General features: G+C 57.9%; 2 protein-coding genes across 2 annotated transcripts; one reads left to right on the top strand and one right to left on the bottom strand.

Annotated features, from left to right (window-relative positions):
* The first annotated feature begins 8491 nt into the window (after positions 1-8491).
* Positions 8492-14140, top strand: PRCC (proline rich mitotic checkpoint control factor). The gene is made up of 7 exons (XM_029054604.2): positions 8492-9054; positions 10323-10367; positions 12146-12766; positions 12994-13089; positions 13192-13335; positions 13538-13603; positions 13766-14140. Exons 1-7 carry the CDS (start codon positions 8620-8622, stop codon positions 13850-13852), a joined length of 1494 nt encoding a protein of 497 aa, XP_028910437.1. The 5' UTR covers positions 8492-8619; the 3' UTR covers positions 13853-14140.
* A 533-nt stretch (positions 14141-14673) lies between these two features.
* On the bottom strand, positions 14674-17347 carry SH2D2A (SH2 domain containing 2A). Its single transcript, XM_029056105.2, has 8 exons — positions 17313-17347; positions 16989-17125; positions 16692-16819; positions 16478-16567; positions 16188-16356; positions 15711-15908; positions 15243-15548; positions 14674-15109 (listed from the first exon to the last, which is right to left on the bottom strand). Exons 1-8 carry the CDS (start codon positions 17338-17340, stop codon positions 14957-14959), a joined length of 1209 nt encoding a protein of 402 aa, XP_028911938.1. The 5' UTR covers positions 17341-17347; the 3' UTR covers positions 14674-14956.
* Between the last annotated feature and the right edge of the window lie 808 nt (positions 17348-18155).

Here is an 18155-nt window from a genome sequence, read left to right as displayed (position 1 = left end):
CTGAAATGCTCTCCAGCCTTGGCTTCACTGACACTGTCCTCTCCTGCTTCTCCTCTTATCCCTCTGGCTGCCCTTGCTCGGTATCTTTCACCTCCCACTCTCTAACTGTGGGAGTCCCTCAGATCTCAATTTTGGGCCCCCTTCTAGTCCGCATCGACACCTACTCCCTTGCACAACTCATTTACTCCCACAGCTTCACTTATCTCCTAGGCAGGATGACTCCCAAATCTTCTTCTCCAACCCCAACCTTTCTCCTTTCCTGTCTCACATTCTCTCCTGCCTTCAGAACTTCTGTATCGGGTGTCCCGCCATCGCCTTCAACTTAACGTATCCAAAACAGAACTGATCTTCCCGCCTGGACCCTATTCGCCCAACTTTCCCATCACCGTAGAACTCACCATCTTTCCTGCCTCACGAGCCCCTAACCTTAGCGTTATCCTCAATTCACCTCGCTCGTTCAACCCACATATGCAATCTGTCACCGAATCCTACCGGTTCTGCCTTCACAACATCTTCAGGATCTGCCCTTTCTTCTCCATCCAAACTGCTACCGTGCTGATCCAAGCATTTATCGTACCCCATCTTGACTACTGCATCAGTCTCCTCGCTCCCGTTTCTCCTCTCTCCAGCCCATACTTCACTTTCCTGTCCGGATCGCTTTGCAAAAAAAAGTTTAGTCCATTTCTCCCCAGTCCTCAAACACCTCCAGTGATCGTCCATTCACCTTTGCGTCAAATAGAAATTCTTTGTCATTGATGAAAAGGCACTTACTCAGTTCTTCCCTGCCCCTCCTAACCCACCTAACCTCTCCTCCTCTAACCCAACCCCCACAGTTCACTTCCCTAAAACCAACCTACTCTCTGAAACTGCATCCTGTCTATTTCACCCTTGACCCTGTAATAATAAGAAGAAGAATGATAATAACATTGATGGTATTTGTTAAGGACTTACTATGCATCAAGCAATATTCTAAACGCTGGGGTAACTACAAGCTAATCAAGTTGGACACAACGCCTGTCCCCCATGGGGTTCACAGTCTTGCCCCTTGCCCACGTCCTCCCTCTGGCCCGGAATTCCCTCCCTCTTCCCACTGGACAAATCGCCACTCTCGCCTCCTTTAAAACCCTCCTAAAATCACACCTCCAAGATGCCTTCTTTGCCTAAACCCTCGTTTCCCCTCCGTGCCCTCTCCTCTGCATCATCTATGCACTTGGATCTGTACCCTTAAGCACTTGGCATACACCCCACCCAAAGCCCCCCTTTTTCCTCAGTTCCCCCTCCCCTCCACATCGCACCGACTCGCTCCCTTTGTTCTGCCCGCCCCCGCCCCACAGCACTCGTGTAAATATGTACGTACGTACCTATAATTCCATATTCTATAAATGCCTGTTTACTTGTTTTGTTGTCTGTCTCCCCCCTTCCAGACTGTAAGCCCAGTGTGGGCAGGGATAGTCGCTCTCTATTGCTGAATTATATTTTCCAAGTGCTTAGAACAGTGCTTGGCATAGAGTAAATGCTTAACAAATACCATTATTATTATTATTATCCTTGTGGGCAGGGATCGGGCCTACCAACTCTATTGTATTGAACTTTTCCAAGTGCTTAACACAGTGCTCTGCACAGTAAGCACTTTCAGGAAATGCCACTGATTGATTGATTGTAACCTCAAACTTGGAGGTTCTGGGACAGAGAGGATGGGTTTAGGAGGGAAGATGGGTTTTACACATGTTATCCGACAGATAATTACTCTTCAAAGCCTTATTGAAGGCCCGTCTCCTCCAAGAGGCCTTCCCAGACTAAGCCCTCTTTTCCTTTTCTTCTACACCTGTCTGTGTCACCCTGACTTCCTTCCTTTATTCATCCCCCACGGCACTCAAGTTCCTATCTGTCTGTCTGTCTGTCTGTCTGTCTGTCTGTCTACCCCTCTAGACCGTAAGCTCGTCGTGGGCAGGGAATATGTCTGTTTATCGTTGCATTGTACTCTCCCAAGTGCTTAATACAGTGTTCTGCACATAGTAAGTGCTCAATAAATAGGCTTGATTGACTGACCGACTGACATGTGGAGCTTGAGGTGCCGGTGGGATGTCCAAGCGGCCGAGTCCTGGAAGCAAGGGGAGATTGGTTGGATGAGAGAGGCCAGGGCTGGAACCTACTGTCTCAAAATCCTTCTTGTCTCTCCCTGTTTGTCCATCTCAGGTCCCGGAGGGCAGGGCACATGGGTCTTGCTTCTGTTCTCTCCCAAGTGCTTAGTCCAGTGCTCTGGACTAAGCAGCAGTGTGGTCTAGTGGAAGGAGCACAGGCCCGGGAGCTGGAGGACCTGGGTTCTAATCCCAGCTCTGCCTATTGTCTGCCAGGTCACTTTACTTTTCTGGGCCTCGGTTACCTCATCTGTAAAATGGGAATTAAGACTGTGAGCCTCATGTGGGACAGGGACTGCGTCCTACTTGTCTCTACCCCAGCGCTTAGAATGTGCCTGGCATAAAAACGAAGCACATAACAAATAGCTCGATCATGATTATTATTATCTGCCTTCAGTAGACACACAGGACAGTGCTCTGCACACAGAAGATATGGGGTTGGGTTGGATAGGGGGTTGGAGATGCAGCGTGGCTGAGTAGAAAGAGCCTGGGCTTGGGATTCAGAGGTTGTGGGTTCTAATCCCGGCTCCGCCACACCGGCTGTGTGACTTTGGGCAAGCACTTTGCTTTTTTGTGCCTCAGTTACCTCATCTGGAAAATGGGGATTAAGACGGTGAGCTCCACGTGGGACAACCTGGTTACCTTGTATCTACCCCGGTGCTTAGAACAGTGATTGGCACATAGTAAGCGCTTAACAAATGCCATCATTATTTTTATTAGATATCATATATGGTGCTGTGCCCTGCACGATGCTGGGAACAATGATCTGCCAACAATAGGTGCCCAGTGCAGTGCTTGCATTAGTCATGCCTTTCTCCTATAATGTGGGGGTTGTGTTTTGGAGTCCTTTGCACATAGTAAGTGCTCAACAAATACCATTATTATTATTATTATTATTATTAAGGGAAACGGGAATTGGCCTGTGCAACTAGCATTCTATGCACCACCATCATGTGCCTGAGCTTTTTGCTGCAGAGGGAGGTGCTGAATCTAGACCGACCTGTGTTATCGGAATAACCTTATGTCATTCCGTGGTCGTGTCTAGCCAAAGTATGTAATCCAAACTGCCCTCCGGGCAGGACTGGGTGTGGACAGGATCCTGCCCCTGCCCCTGCCGCCGCCCAGCAAAGTTTGGGTCTGTGTGTAGATACAAGATAATCAGGTCTGACACAGTCCCTGTCCCACATGACACTTCAGTCTAAGAAAGAGGAAGAAAGGCAGTTAAATCCCTATTTTACAGCTGAGGAAACTGAGGCACAGAGAAGTTAAATGACTTGCCCAAGGGTGTGTCCTGCCTTCCCTGCCGGACCGGCAGCCCCTAATAGTAGTAATAATAATAACTGTGGTATTTGTTAAGCATTTACAATGTGCGAAGCACTGTACTAAGCGCTGGGGTGGATACAAGCAAATCGGGTTGGGCGCAGTCCCTGTCCCGCCTGGGGCTCACAGTCTTAATTCCTTTTTTATAGATGAGGGAACTGAGGTCCAGAGAAGTGAAGTGACTTGTCCAAGGCCACACAGCAAGCAGGGGGTGAAGCCGGGATAGAATCCTTGACCTTTTGACTCCCAGACCCATGCTCTATCCACTAGGCCATGCTGCTTCTACTTGGAATTTTGCACTCACAACCAAGTAATAATAATAACGATAGAGGTAAGTGTTACTTCAGTCATTCAATAGTATTTATGGAGCGCTTACTATGTGCAGAGCACTGTACTATGCTCTTGGAATGTACAATTCGGCAACAGATTCGAGACAATCGCTGCCCAATAACGGGCTCACAGTACTTCTTACTTAGACTGTGAGCTCAAGTGGGCCAGGGACTATACGGGACCTGATTATCTTGTAAGAATAATAATAATAATGATGGCATTTGTTAAGCGCTTACTATGTGCAAAGCACTGTTCTAAGCGCTGGGGGTGATACTAGGTGATCAGGTTGTCCCACGTGGGGCTCACAGTCTCAATCCCCATTTTACAGATGAGGTAACTGAGGCACGGAGAAGCGAAGGGACTTGCCCAAAGTCACCCAGCTGACAAGTGGTGGAGCTGGGATTTGAACCCATGACCTCTGACTCCCAAGCCCGGGCTCTTTCCACTAAGCCACGCTGCTTCTACCCCAGCGCTTAGTACAGTGCCTGATGTATAGTAAGCGCTTAATAAATACCATAATTATTAATCATTATTAGTAAGCGCTTATCATATACTACAGTTATTATTATTTAAGGGTTTACTACTGGCCAACCCCTACACTAAGCTCCAGAGTAGAACCAAGATCATCACAGCAGACACAGATGGGGCTTACTGCTTAAGTCTGAGGGACAACCTGATTACCTTATATCTATCCCAGTGCTTAGAACAGTGGTGGGCACACAGTAAGCGCTTAAGGGGAGGGTGAACAGGAATTGAATCCCCATTTTACAGATGAGGAAGCTGAGACACAGAGAATTTAAGTGACTTGCCCAAAGTCACACAGCAGGTAAGTGGCAGAACTGGGATTAGATATTAGGTCCTCTGACCTCCAGATAGATCTGAACTCTTTTCACTGAAGTCATTCCACTTCTCTACCGCTTCACCCGTAGCAATACAGTACCCGTGGGTTTACACACTCAATTACTTATGCACTCACTCATCTACATACCCACTTTTCCTTCTTCAATCATTCAATGGCATTTATGGAGCGCTTACTGTGTGCAGACCACCGTACTAAACATTTGGGAAAGTATAATAAAGCTGGTGGACGCCATCCCTCCTCACAGGCTTACCCACCCAGAAGACTTCTTCCTATTTGTAATTTATTTTTGTATCTGTCTCCCCTGCTTATAAGCCCCCAGAGGGCAGGGATCTTATAGGGAAGCAGCGTGGCTCAGTGGAAAGAGCACAGGCTTGGGAGTCAGAGGTCATCGGTTCGAATTCCGGCTCTGACACTTGTCAGCTGTATGACTGTGGGCATGTCACTTCACTTCTCTGTGCCTCAGTTACCTGTAAAATGGGGATGAAGACTGGGAGCCTCACGTGGGACGACCTGATGACCCTGTATCTCCCCCAGCGCTTAGAACAGTGCTCTGCACATAGTAAGCGCTCAACAAATACCCACATTATCATTATATTCTAATTCCACAGCACACCCCTTCAGGCTCACTATAGTGCACAGAGCCGCTCAATAAATACTGCTGGTTGATTAGTTGGCCACCCGGTCTTGTGGCTCTCAGTGACTAGCCATTCGGCACTCATCTCCCCCTTCCTCTTGTCCTGGGGCTTGAGTCCCATGTGGCTTGTGGTCCACTAGGACTCCAGCCCCTTGCTCCCCCAAGGTGTTACTTCAAATCTTTAACTGACTTTATCCCTCGCCACCTAGGAGCTCCCCAAAATTTGCCTCCTGCCTCATTTCTTTCCGACCTGCAGCCTGGGGTTTTTGTGTTGTTTTTCTAGGTCTCTCGCAGTTTGTTTTCCCTCCAGTTGCAGAGTCGCCCCCTGGTGCTCAGGATTGGGACAATCAATCTCATTTATTGAGCCCCTCTTGTGTGCAGAGCACTGTACCAAGTGTTGGGAGAGTAATAATAATGTTAGTATTTGTTAAGCGCTTACTATGTGCAGAGCACTGTTCTAAGCGCTGGGTAGATACAGAGTCATCAGGTTGTCCCACGTGAGGCTCACAGTCTTCATCCCCATTTTGCAGATGAGGTCACTGAGGCACAGAGAAGTTAAGTGACTTGCCCACAGTCACACAGCTGACAAGCAGCGGAGTCAGGATTTGAACTCATGACCCCTGACTCCAAAGCCCGGGCTCTTTCCACTGAGCCACGCCAGGGTAATAGTATAACAGATACGTTCTCTGTTTTCCTACCTGTAATTTATGCTTTCTGTCGCCACTTCTCGATTGGAAACACTCTTAATCAACCAGTGTTATATACCGAGCCCTTACTGTGTGCAGAACGCTGTAGAGTGCTTGGGAGAATACAGTGCAACAGAATTGGTAAACATGTTTTCTGACCTCAAGCAATGATGTACATGAACACAAATTAAATATTAATGTCTGTCTCCCCCGCTGGACCGTAAGGTCCTTGAGGTCAGAAAACGTGTCTACCAACTCTGTCACCACTGCGGGTGGGGTGAATTTCAAGTGCTTAAAAGGAACAGATTCTTCCGGGTAGGAATCACATCTACTAACTTTGAACTCTCTCAAGCGCTTAGGACAGTGTTTTGCACAGAAAGCACTCAATACATATTGATTGACTGATTGATTGAAAGGTGTAAAAGGACCAGGGAACCTAAACAATGTCACTTGTCTTGGAAGGAGAAGAGTCCTCCCCTTTCCCAAGCTGACCTGCAGTCCACCCTCACACAATCTCCACATTTCCCAACTCAACAGCCTTCTCGCTGTTCCTCGATCTCATCTCACTTGCCGCCGATACCCTCGCCCCAAGACCTCCCTCTGGCCTGGAACGCCCTCATTCATTCATTCATTCAATCATATTGATCGACAGCTTACTGTGCGCAGAGCACTGTACTAAGCGCGTGGGAGAGTACAATACAATAATAAACGGACACATTCCCTGCTCATAACGAGCTTACAGTCTAGAGGCGGGGAGACAGACATCAATACAAATGAATAGATTACAGGTATGTACAGATATGTGTGCTGAGTGGCTGGGAGGGGAGAAAAAAAAAAAAACCCCTCCTCCTCAAATCCGACCGACAATTTCTCTCCCTGCCTTCAAAACCTTGTTAAAAGCACATCTCCGCCAAGAGGCCTTCCCTAAGTTCCCCTTTTCCTCTTCGCCATTCCCTTCCGCGTCGTTGGCCTGACTTGCTCCGTTTATTCACCTGCCCTCCCAGCCCCTCCCGGCTCTGCCACTTGTCTGCTGTGTGACTTTGGGCAAGTCACCTAACTTTCCTGTGCCTCTGTTTCCTCATCTGTAAAATGGGGATGAAGACTGTGAGCCCCGCGGGGAACAACCCCATTACCTTGCATCTACCGCAGCACTTAGAACAGTGCTTGGCACATAAGAAGCGCTTATCAGTTACCATAATTATTATTAGGTACATATCTGTGATTTATTTATTTCTATTCATGTCTGCCTCCCCCTCCAGACAGTAAGCTCGATGTGGGCAGCGAATGTGTCAGTTTATTGTTGTATGATACTCTTCCAAGCGCCTAGTACAGTGGTGTAAGCGGTCCTGGAATGCCCTCCCTCCTCACCTCTACCAAACTACTTCTCGTCCCCTCTTCAAAACCCTACTTAAAGCTCACCTCCTCCAAGAGGCCTTCCCAGACTGAGCTCCCCTTTTCCCTCTGCTCCCTCTACCCCCCCTTCACCTCTCTGCAGCTAAACCCTCTCCTCCCCCGTTTCCCTCTGCTCCTCCCCCTCTCCCATCCCCTCCCCTCAGCACTGTCCTCGACCCCTCAACTGTATATATCTTCATCACCCTATTTATTTTGTTAATGAGCTGTACATCGCCCTGTTTCTATTTATCTGCTATTGTTTTAATGAGATGTAATAATAATAATAATGTTGGTATTTGTTAAGCGCTTACTATGTGCCGAGCACTGTTCTAAGCGCTGGGGTAGACATAGGGGAATCAGGTTGTCCCACATGGGGCTCACAGTCTTCATCCCCATTTTTACAGATGAGGGAACTGAGGCCAGAGAAGTGAAGTGACTTGCCCACAGTCACCCAGCCGACAAGTGGCAGAGCTGGGATTCGAACTCATGAGCCCTGACTCCAAAGCCCGTGCTCTTTCCACTGAGCCACGCTGCTTCTCTTCCCCCCAGAGGGGGAAGGTGTGCTTCTCCTCGATTCTATTTATTGCCATTGTTCTTGTCTGTCTCCCCCGATTAGACGGTAAACCCGTCAAACGGCAGGGACCGTCTCTATCTGCTACCGACTTGTCCATTCCGAGCGCTTAGTCCAGTGCTCTGCACAGAGTAAGCGCTCAATAAATACTATTGAATGAATGAATGGTGTACACTCAGTAAAAGCTCAGTCAATAGCAATGAAAGAATAGCAGCGAGTCGGCGGGAACAGCCCCATGTTTTCGGAAGGCCCGGCCCCCCACCCCCCAGTCCCACCCCCAGGACGGCAACACGCTCCTGTCGGGGAGTCATGTCAAGTGGCCGGAAACTCCCAGACTCCTCCGCGCCGCCCTGTCGCGCCTCATGATGCGGCGACTCCCCCCCTTTCGCCGCCCCGCCCCTCACCCCGACGTGGACTACATCTCCCGGCAGGCCTCGCGCCCACTCTGCCCCACGGGGAACGGCGCTTCCGCCGCGGGGGCCGCCGGGAGTCGTAGTCCTCGGGCTCTGAGGCGACGCGAGAGGCGGGCGAAGGGGCGGCGGCCATTAGTCGGGGGGGTAGGGGGGCTGGGGGGGAAGGAAGCCGTTCGGGAGCCGAGCGGAGCCGAGCGGAGCCGGGGCCATGGGCGCCGACCGGAGTTAGGCCGGTCCGGGGGCTGCGGGTCGGCGCCACCCCCGAGGCGGGCGATGTCGTTGGTGGCCTACGCCAGCAGCGAGGAGAGCGACGCGGACGAGGCGGAGCCGGGGCCCGTCGAGGAGGAGGACGACGACGACGACGACGACGACGAGGCGGCGCCGGGCCCGGGCGCCCCACCGGGCGGCCTGTTCGCATCGCTGCCTCCGCCCAAGGGCCCGAGCCCGGGCCCCGCGCCCCCGCCGTCGCCGCCGCCGCTCGCCCCGGCCTTCCCCGCCCTGCTGCTGCCGCCGCCGCCCCCGGGGCCCGGCCCGGCCCGCACGCCCCCGCCGCCCTTCGGCCCGCCCGCCTTCCCAACGCCGGGGCCGCCGCCGCCGCCGCTCCCGCACCCCCGGGCCCCCGCCCCGGGCCCCGCCCCGGGCCCCGCCAGGCCCAGGAAGAGGACGGAGCCCGTGCGGATCGCCGCTCCCGAGCTGACCCGCGCCGATGTGAGGACCCGCCCCGCGCCCCTCCGCCTCCATCACACTACCGACATCATCGCCCCCACGCCTCCCCCGCATGGCCGTCACCCCCGGCCCTCCGCCACCACCGCACTACAGACATCATCGCCCCTGCCCGCCCCCGGACCGCCCTCCCCCAGCACAGCCATCACCCCCGGACCGCCCTCCCCCAGCACAGCCATCATCCCCACCACCCTCCCCCAGCACAGCCATCACCCCCAGTCCTCCTCCAGGACCCCAGTACAGCCATCGTCACCCCCCGCCCTGCCCCAGGCCACCCTCCCCTAGCAAAACCATCGCCCCCGGACCATCCTCCCCCAGCACAGCCATCATCCCGACCACCCTCACCCAGCACAGCCATCATCACCCCCCGCCCACCCCCGGGCCACCCTCTCCTAGCAAGACCATCACCCCCGGACCACCGTCACTCTGCACAGCCATCACCCCCAGGACCCAGTCCAGCTATGTCCCCCCATCCTCCCCCGGCAAAGCCATCACCCCCCGTTCTCCAGGACCCCAGTACCGCCATCATCGCCCCCAGCCTTCCCCCGGACCACCCTCACCCAGCACAGCCATCACCCCCGGACCACCCTCACTCAGCCAGCCGTCACCCCCAGCCCTCCAGGACCCCAGTACAGCCATCGCCTAGTACCGCCGTCACCCCCAGCCCTCCTCCGGGACCCCCGCCCCGGCCTCCCGAGCACAGCGCTCACCTCAGACCTTGCTCGGGATCCTCACCCAGCACAGCTATCACCCCGAGGCCTCCCCCTTGCACAGTGATCACTCCCAGCCCAGCCATCACCGCCAGTCCTTCCCCAGGACCCCTGCCCCCCAGTACAATGATCTCCCCCCCCCCCCCCCCCATGACACCTTTCTTCTCCAGGCACAACCACTCATCCCCCTCGGGGATCCCGGTCAGCTCCATCCTTCCCCCTCTCCCAGTTCCTGAGACCCCCGTCCCCTCCCCTGTCTCCCACAGGCCCTGTCGCTCCCCAGAAGGATCCATTCTCCGGTGGGGTTGAAGCTGCAGGCCGCAGCGCGGAGGGCGTCCTGATGCCATGATTTTCCAGGGTCACTTGGGGTGGGGGCCCGTGGGGAGCAGTATCCAGCCCCTGGGATCTCAAGGAACAGAAAGTACAGGACTCAGGGCCCTCCCCAGGATCCAGGCGACAGTCAGGGTCGACTCCCAGCCTCGAGGATCCCGTGCTCTGCCCCGACCCGTGTGCTCTGACCCCTCCTGTTTCTCCCTCCCTCAGTCCGATTCTGAAGAGGATGAACCCAAGAAGAAGGCGTCCCTCCAGGTGAGGCCCACAGGTCCCCCCGCCCTCCATCACCATCAGCAGGGGCTGAGCTCCTCCCCGTTGGGAAGGGGCGGACGAACGACGAGGGGAGGGCTAGGTTTCTGGGTCAGTGGGGAGTTTGGGTACGCAAGGCCTCGGCTAAGGTTTGGAGTGTCCTTCCCAGCGAGGAGAAAGGGAGCAAAGGAGAGGCTGCTGCTCCCCGCAGCTTCACGGGTCGTTTTCCCAGAGCATCGCTCAGTCCGCGTCTCTCCTCTCCCCAGGACGCTCTGCACATCAAAACAAAAACCCCTATGGTTTGATTGCCTTTGAGGCACCGTACCATCTGACCCTAGTTTACCTCGCTGCTCTCTTCACCCGTTTTGCCGTGGCCTACTGTCAGAGGTCATGGGTTCTAATTGCGGCTCCGCTGCTCGCCATCTGTGTGACTTTGGGCAAGTCACTTTACTTCTCTGTGCCTCAGTTACCTCATCTGTAAAATGGGGATTAAAACTGTGAGCCCCACGTGGGACTCACCTTGTATCCCCCCCCAGCGCTTAGAACAGTGCTTTGCACATAGTAAGCATTTAATAATCTTGGTATTTGTTAAGCGCTTACTATGTGCAGAGCACTGTTCTAAGCGCTGGGGTAGATACAGGGTCATCAGGTTGTCCCACGTGAGGCTCACAGTTAATCCCTATTTTATAGATGAGGTAACTGAGGCACAGAGAAGTGAAGTGACTTGCCCACAGTCACACAGCTGACAAGTGGCAGAGCCGGGAGTCGAACTCATGACCTCTGACTCCGAAGCCCAGCCTCCTTCCACTGAGCCACGCTGCTTACCCTTATTTAGCAAATACGAACACTGTTATTATTATTCACTTCTCCCGAAGCCACCTTCCAGCTATACCTCGCTGTTGACTCTAACATCCATCCCCTCCCTCTGCTCCCCAGGCCTGGAACTCCCTCCCACCCCTCGCCGGGCAGACCACAATCCCCTCGCCTTCAAACCCCAGCTCTCCTAAGGTCCCACATCCTCAGACCATCCATCTCTGATTAATGTTCTACTCCCTGAGCAGTAGCAACTCCTCAACCAACTCTAGCCCTTTTACATATGGCATTTAAGTGTTTACAACTTGCCAATCACCGCACTAAGCACTGGGGTAGATATGAATTAATCAGGTTGGTCAGAGTCCATGTCCCACATGGGGCTCACGGTCTTACTCCCTGTTTTTATCAAGTGATTTGCCCAAGGTCATACAGCAGACAAGTGGTGGAGCCGGGATAAATGTCCAGGTTCTTCTGACTCCCGGGCCTGGGCTCTAACCACTAGACTATGCTGCTTCTCCTTCCTTATTTTCCTTAGCACTCAGATGTATATGTCTACTCAATTTATTGTGCATAGATTTTTATGTTTGTCTCTCCCATTAGAGTGTAAGCCCCTTATGGGCAGGAAGCTTGTCATTTTGTTATACCATGGGTCTTCTTTAGTGCCTAGTATAGGGCAACCAGGTGGACATTCAATAAAAGCTGCTATTAGTATTACTGGGAGAGGAAGGGGGGAATGAGGGAGAGGAGGGACTGGGGTAAAGGAGAGGAGGGCTCAGGGGTAAGGGAGAGGAGGGGTCGGGGGCTGGGGGGAGGTGCTGGAGAAGAGCAGCTGGTTAATGGGTGATCCTGCCTCAACTGTCGCCCCTAACTAATAACCTCCTCTGGGTCTGTCCCCCCCCCCCCCCATCCCTGTCCATCTGTGCCCCCGCCCGCCCCCTACTTCTTGTCTGTCTGTGGCTCCGCCTGCCCAGGGGTCGGCCGGGGGCACCGGCCTGTCGGCCCTGCTCCCCCAGCCCAGGAACCTGACGGTGAAAGAGCCCGGTCGCGCGCTGCTGCCTCACGCCTTCTCCCGCAAGCCACCCGACGGCCCCCCGGCCTCCCGGCCGCCCTCCAAGGCGGCCGCCAGGGCCCCGCCCTCCGCTGGTCCCATCCCGTCCCCCTCGGCCATCAAGGCTGCGGCCAAGAGCGCCGCCCTTCAGGTGGCCAAGCAGATGGCTCAGGACGGGGGTGATAGCGACGGTGAGGACCTGGCCCCCGAGAACTACTTCTCCCTCCCCGATCGGGTGGAACCGCCCCCTTCTTCGGCCGCTGCCCCCACCCCTGCCCCCCCGGCCCCCGCCGCCCCCTACCTCCCCTACGTCCCTGACGCCCTGGCGGCCGCCGCCGAAGACCCGCCCCCCGGCACGGAGCCGGAGCCGGACTTCCAGGGTGGCGCGGCGGACGCCCCGCTGGAGTTCAAGACGGCGGACGGCTGGCGCGGGGCCCCCTGGGTGCCCAGGGCCGGCGAGGAAGGCGGGGGCGGCGCCGGCCAGGCTTCCGGGGGCCCGTTCCCCCCGTACGGCCAACCGGGGGTCGCCGGAGCCTACTACCAGGTGGGTTGACCTCGGGGGATGGGCCTGGGTCCCGGGGAGGTGGGGAGGGCATAGGGCCCAGAGGGCGTCGGGCTCCTGGGCCCGGTGGGGTCGCTGGGAGTGGCCGACTCCCCCGGGGCGGTGGTGTCACGGGGGTCTCGGCGGCGGCTCTGCCTGCCTCCAGCGGCCAGGGGAGGTGTGGGGCGGGGGCTATGCGTCCTCTTTCGTCCCGTTCCTTCCGGCTCCAGGACTACTACGGCAGCGGCTACTACCCCGACCCTGACCCGGCAGTGGGGGCCCCCCAGGATCTCACCCCCGACGCCTCCTTCATGGATGACGAAGCGGTAACTTGGGGCTGAAGCGGCACCAGGCCCCTCCCTCCCCCGGTCCCCGGGCATCGTGCAGCCCCGCCGAGCGCCTCCCTCAACTGTCCTCTTCCCTCCCAGTTCAAGCGACTGCAGGGTAAGCGGAACCGTGGGCGCGAGGAGATCAACTTCGTGGAGATCAAGGGCGACGACCAGCTGAGCGGCACCCAGCACTGGCTGGCGAAGTCCCTGACGGAGGAGAAGACCATGAAATCCTTCAGCAAGGTCTGGGCCGTGCCGGGCACCGGGCCGCTTGCTCCTCGCTCCCCCATCCTCCATCCCAAGCTTGGGACCCTCACGGGCTCGACTGCGCGGTGGGAGCTGGGGGCTGGGGGCGGGGGCTGGAGACCCCGGCATCCATGGATGACCCCTAACCCGTCCCCTGCGGGCTGACGCCCCGGTCTCTCCCCGCCCCTGCCCCCAACAGAAGAAGGGCGAGCAGCCAACGGGCCAGCAGAGGCGGAAACACCAGATCACCTACCTGATCCACCAGGTGAGTGGAGTGGCTGCTGCTTTTCTTGTAGCCACACGGCGAGGCTGTCGTCCGGGGCCGTCCGCCCGTCGTCCCTCCCCCACCGACCTCCCTTCCCTTCCCCATGGGGGGTGGGGGCCGCCCCACGTTGCCCCGCCCCACCTTTCGGTCACTCCTCCCCAGGCCAAGGAGCGGGAGCTGGAGCTGAAGAACTCGTGGTCAGAGAACAAACTGAGCCGCCGCCAGACTCAGGCCAAGTACGGCTTCTAGTTGGACCTCCGGGCCCCCCGACCCCCTCCCTCCGCGGCTGGAGCCGAGGGCCCTGGCCGGGTCTGTCGCGGGCCGGCGGATGGCCGCCGCAGAGACTCCGGGCCCGGCCGCCACGCCCGGCGCCTCCGTTCAGGGCCACGAACTGCTGTTAGACGCCCCCCCCCCCCTGGTTTTTTAAACCCCAGCCCCCACCTTCCAAAACCCGACTCCGGGCGCCCTCCCCGCCCCCAACCCCCCACCCACTGGGTTTCTGTTTGTATCGTGGGTAAACACCGTCTCCACCCCGGCCGGCCCGGCTGTTTGTTTCTGGGGTTGAGGCGGGGGGGGGGGGTCGTTGATGGGAGGGACCTGGGGGGAAGGTGGGGTCCACGGGCAGGGTGTGGGCGTGGGGGGCAGGGGCTCCAGTGAAAAGTGGGTCCCGGAGGGAGGGCTTCGGGAAAGGGACTCGGTGGAAATGGGGGCTCACAGAGGGGTGGGGTTGTGGGGGGCCAGGGAGGGGCCCAGGTGGAGACGGGGACCTTGGGGGAGGGGGGGGCCGGGTTTCCGGTTCCCGGCCACCACCCAGCTCTGCTTTAGTACAGGAAACCCACATCCCTTGTGACCTGTGACCTGACCTATTTACATCCAAACCCAGGCACCATGGGGGTGAATGCGGGGGGACAAGTGTTGGGGCTGCCCCTTCCCCGGGACTCCTTTTACTGTCCTGGTCCTCTCACACGCACGAGTACGTGTTCCATTATGCGCATACTCCTTCACACGTGTGCACACTCTCCAAGCGGCCAAAACAGGCTGTGGGTGAGGGAAAACATGGCAACAAGAACAACTGGAGAATTCCATTTATCTCTGGGGGGACCCGGGGTCTCCCAGTCTCTTCCAGTGTTCCGCCTGCTCCCCCCTCTTGCTGGGTCCAGGTTTTCACGGGGGTGATGGAGGTCTGGGCTGAGGGGCAAGGTGGGCCCCGGCCTCCAGCTGAGATCAGTCACATGCATGTCTGTGGCCCCGGGCTGTCTATGACCACAGCGTGTTCCTTTCTGAGGTCTAACCTCAGTCGTCTGTGTCCCTCCGTTTCCCCTCGCCCCGACCTTGGAGGGTACGGGACGGAGCTCAGTGCAGCGGGGGCCTGGGTGGTCCTTGGCCTGGAGCAGGATCCCCCCCAGACCTCCAGCGGGGTCGATTCTGGGGCAGGGTCTGACTTTGGGGGTCCTGGGGGACACGGCGGCTCGGAGGTGTGGGTTTGCTGTACTCGACATCCAGCTCCTGGTGAGGGTTACCGGAGGGGTTGGGTTACGGGATGAGTGGAGTCTCCGATCCCCGTTCCCCCCCCAGCCAGGCCAGCTCCCCCTCCCCACTGGGTCCAGGTTGCCCCTTTCTCCCCCGCACCGCTCCATACCTGGGCCCTGGGCAGTGGCAGTGAAGGGCTGGGCCGGAGGCGGGCATGGCTCTGGGCGGGGAGAGGTCTGTCGGTCTCCTGCCGTATCCCTTCGGACCGCAGCTTTACCTCGGAGTAGACGTTCTCGGGCTGGGGGGGCCACTCACTCATCCCGCCCCCTTCCCATCCCATGGCGTAGAAGGCGATGGGGTCATCGGGCTCATGATAGATGGGGAGGGAGGAGGAGGAGGAGGGGGTCGTGGGGCCCGGCCCCAGCCCCCGTCTCTGTACTGGGCTGTACAGCTCGTCCAGTGGGGCCGCGTGGATCTGGGGGGATGAGACAGGATGGTCAGCACCTGGCCCTGCCTCCCACGCCCAACCAGAGATGGTGAGAGACACTGCCCGACCCTGTTTTTCCCCTCAAGCACCTTCCTCTTAGTCACTTGCCCCCACCATCACTCCCCCCACCCCCCCGGGCCACCCCCGAACCTTCTGCTCTCTCGGACCGTCCTGCCCAGCGCCCAGCACGGGAAGCGATGGGAGGGGAGGGTCCTGGGAGGGGTGCCGGCCCTTCTTGCAGACCGAGGCGTATTGAGGGGCTCCAAGCGCCGACACTTCGGGCGGGCCTTGAGCCCGGAGTCCTGAAGTCTCCGGGGGTCGGGGGAAGAGGCCGGCTGGGCGGGACCCCTGCAGTGGGCAGGGCAGAGGCTGTGGGCAGGGGACGGGCGGCGGGCAGGGCCGGCAGGCAGGGCAGGAGCTCCCACAGTGGGTGTGGGGGGAGGGCGAGGGGCTTCCTGCCGGGATGGGGTGGACTTGGGGGGTTCCAGTTGGAGGGGGTAGGCGTGGGGGGGCGTCGTATCTGTCGGGGGCAGGGTGGGCCAAGCCGCTCCCCATAAAGGTAGAAGTGGGGGCAGAAGGGCACCCAGGAAGGGGGTGAGTGTGGGGGCAGGAGTGGGGTGCGTGTACCTGTCGGTGGCAGGGTGGTCCAAGCCGCTCCCCGTAGGGGCTGAGAGGCTCCCGGCCGTAGTGGTCCAGCAGGGCCTGCAGTCCAGGGAAGGCCCGGTCCTCCCCCAGCACCACGTGCTGCCCATCCCGGCCCTGGGCCAACAGGAAGTGGCGGCAGCGGCCCTGACCCCTGGGGAGGGACCCTGGTTATCGGGGGAGGGGAGTGGGGCCGGCAACTCCAGGCCGCCCTCCACCCCCTCCGTCACCGTGGCCAGCTGAAGCCCCCCGACCCCCACCGGGCCGAGTTCCACCTGTAGGAGAGCACGAAGCCGACACCGCTCTCGCTGAATCGCACCAAGAAGACGCCCTGGGGGCCCTCCTGCAGCCGCTGCTCTGCTTCCCTAAAGGACGGGGAAGGTGAGGGAGCCGGGCGACCCCTGCCTCCAATCCCCTTCCCCCCAACGTTGGACAGGCCCGGGGAGTCCCGTGATTCCGGACCCCGGAGGTCGGTTGGCCGACCCTCACCTGCGGGACACGAAGCCGTGGAACCAGGCGGGAGCCACCCCGTGAGGCAGGAGCTCTGACGCTTGGGTCCTCTCGAACCAGGCGAGGGTCTCGGCCCGCAGTCCCGGACCCTCGGAAAGGTCGTCCCCCTAGGCCGGCAGAAAGCAGGTGAGGGGCTGGTGTGGCGAGGGGGCAGTTGGACCCCATTTCCCCACGACCTCTCTCCAGCCTACCTCCTGCAGGAAGCCCTCCCTCAAAGACACACCAGGGATGCCCCCCCTCCCACCGACTGCAGGGCGCGGGCCCCATCCCGCTCACCTCGGCCGGGGCCCTGGGGGGTCCCGGGGAAGACGCCGTGTGTCCCGGCAGCCTGTAGTCGGGTTGGGTCACCGCCCCAGCTCCCCGGCTGGAACCCTGAGGGTGGAAGGTGCTGAAGGTTGGGGAGGGGGCTGCTCCTGCAGGTAGAGACAGGTGTCCGGTTGAGAAGGCGGGAGGGTCTTCTCCGCCCCTCCGTCCTCTCTAGACCCACTCCGATCCCCTCAGTCTGCCAAGGGGCCGCCCTTCCCGTACACGTGCTCCGACCCACCCCTGCCTCTTCCCGGTCTCACCCTCCAGGTAGGCGTAGGGGGCTGTGGGGTTTACCTGGAAGAGGAAGTGGGGTCAGGTCCATGGGGGGCTTGGGGGTGTGTGTGTATGTCTGTGTGTGTGTGTGTGTGTGTGCAAGCGAGTATCTCTGGCAGGAAATGGAGCACCGTGACCCACGACCCCGACGTCATGGAAACCAGCCGTGCTGCTGACAGACACCCGCCCCCACCCCAGGGCCTTGCCCTCTGCCAGCCTGCTGGCTGCGGGGCCCTCCTCACCCAGGCCCCCAGCCCCCTCCCCTGTTTTCCTTCTCTGCTTTCCTTCCTACTCCTCCCCACCTGCCTGGGCCACTGCACTTGGCTGGGTATGGAGGCAGGAGAAGGTCCGGATGCCCTCCCCTAGAGGGAGGTTCGGTCACGATGAATCAAGCCTTCATTCAGTCGGATTTATTGTGTGCAGAGCACTGTACTAAGCGCTTGGGGGAGTACAGTATATCCATCGACAGACACATTCCCTGCCCACAGTGAGCTTACGGTCTAGAGGGGGAGATGGAAATTAATATAAACAAATTATAGATGTGCACATAAGTGCTGTGGGGTGGGGAGGGTGGGGCTAAAAGAGGGGAGCAAGTCAGGTTGACACAGAAGGCAGTGGGAGAAGAAAAGAGGGTTTAGTCAGGGAAGGCTTCTTGGAGGAGATGGGCCTTCAAAAAGACTTTGAAAGGGGAGGGAGTAATCGTCAGATACGAGGAGGGAGGGCCTGTGAGCCCATTGTTGGGCAAGGATTGTCTCTGTTGCCGAATTGTACTTTCCAAGCGCTTAAAGAGTAAGCACATAGTAAGTGCTCAATAAATACAATTGAATGAATGAAGGCCTTCCAGGCCAGAGGGAGATGAGGGTG

Source organism: Ornithorhynchus anatinus, chromosome X5, assembly GCF_004115215.2.
Source record: "Ornithorhynchus anatinus isolate Pmale09 chromosome X5, mOrnAna1.pri.v4, whole genome shotgun sequence".
Classification (NCBI taxonomy): domain Eukaryota; kingdom Metazoa; phylum Chordata; class Mammalia; order Monotremata; family Ornithorhynchidae; genus Ornithorhynchus; species Ornithorhynchus anatinus.
Note: the sequence above shows the minus strand (reverse complement) of the source record. Positions and strands in the feature narration are given on the sequence as shown.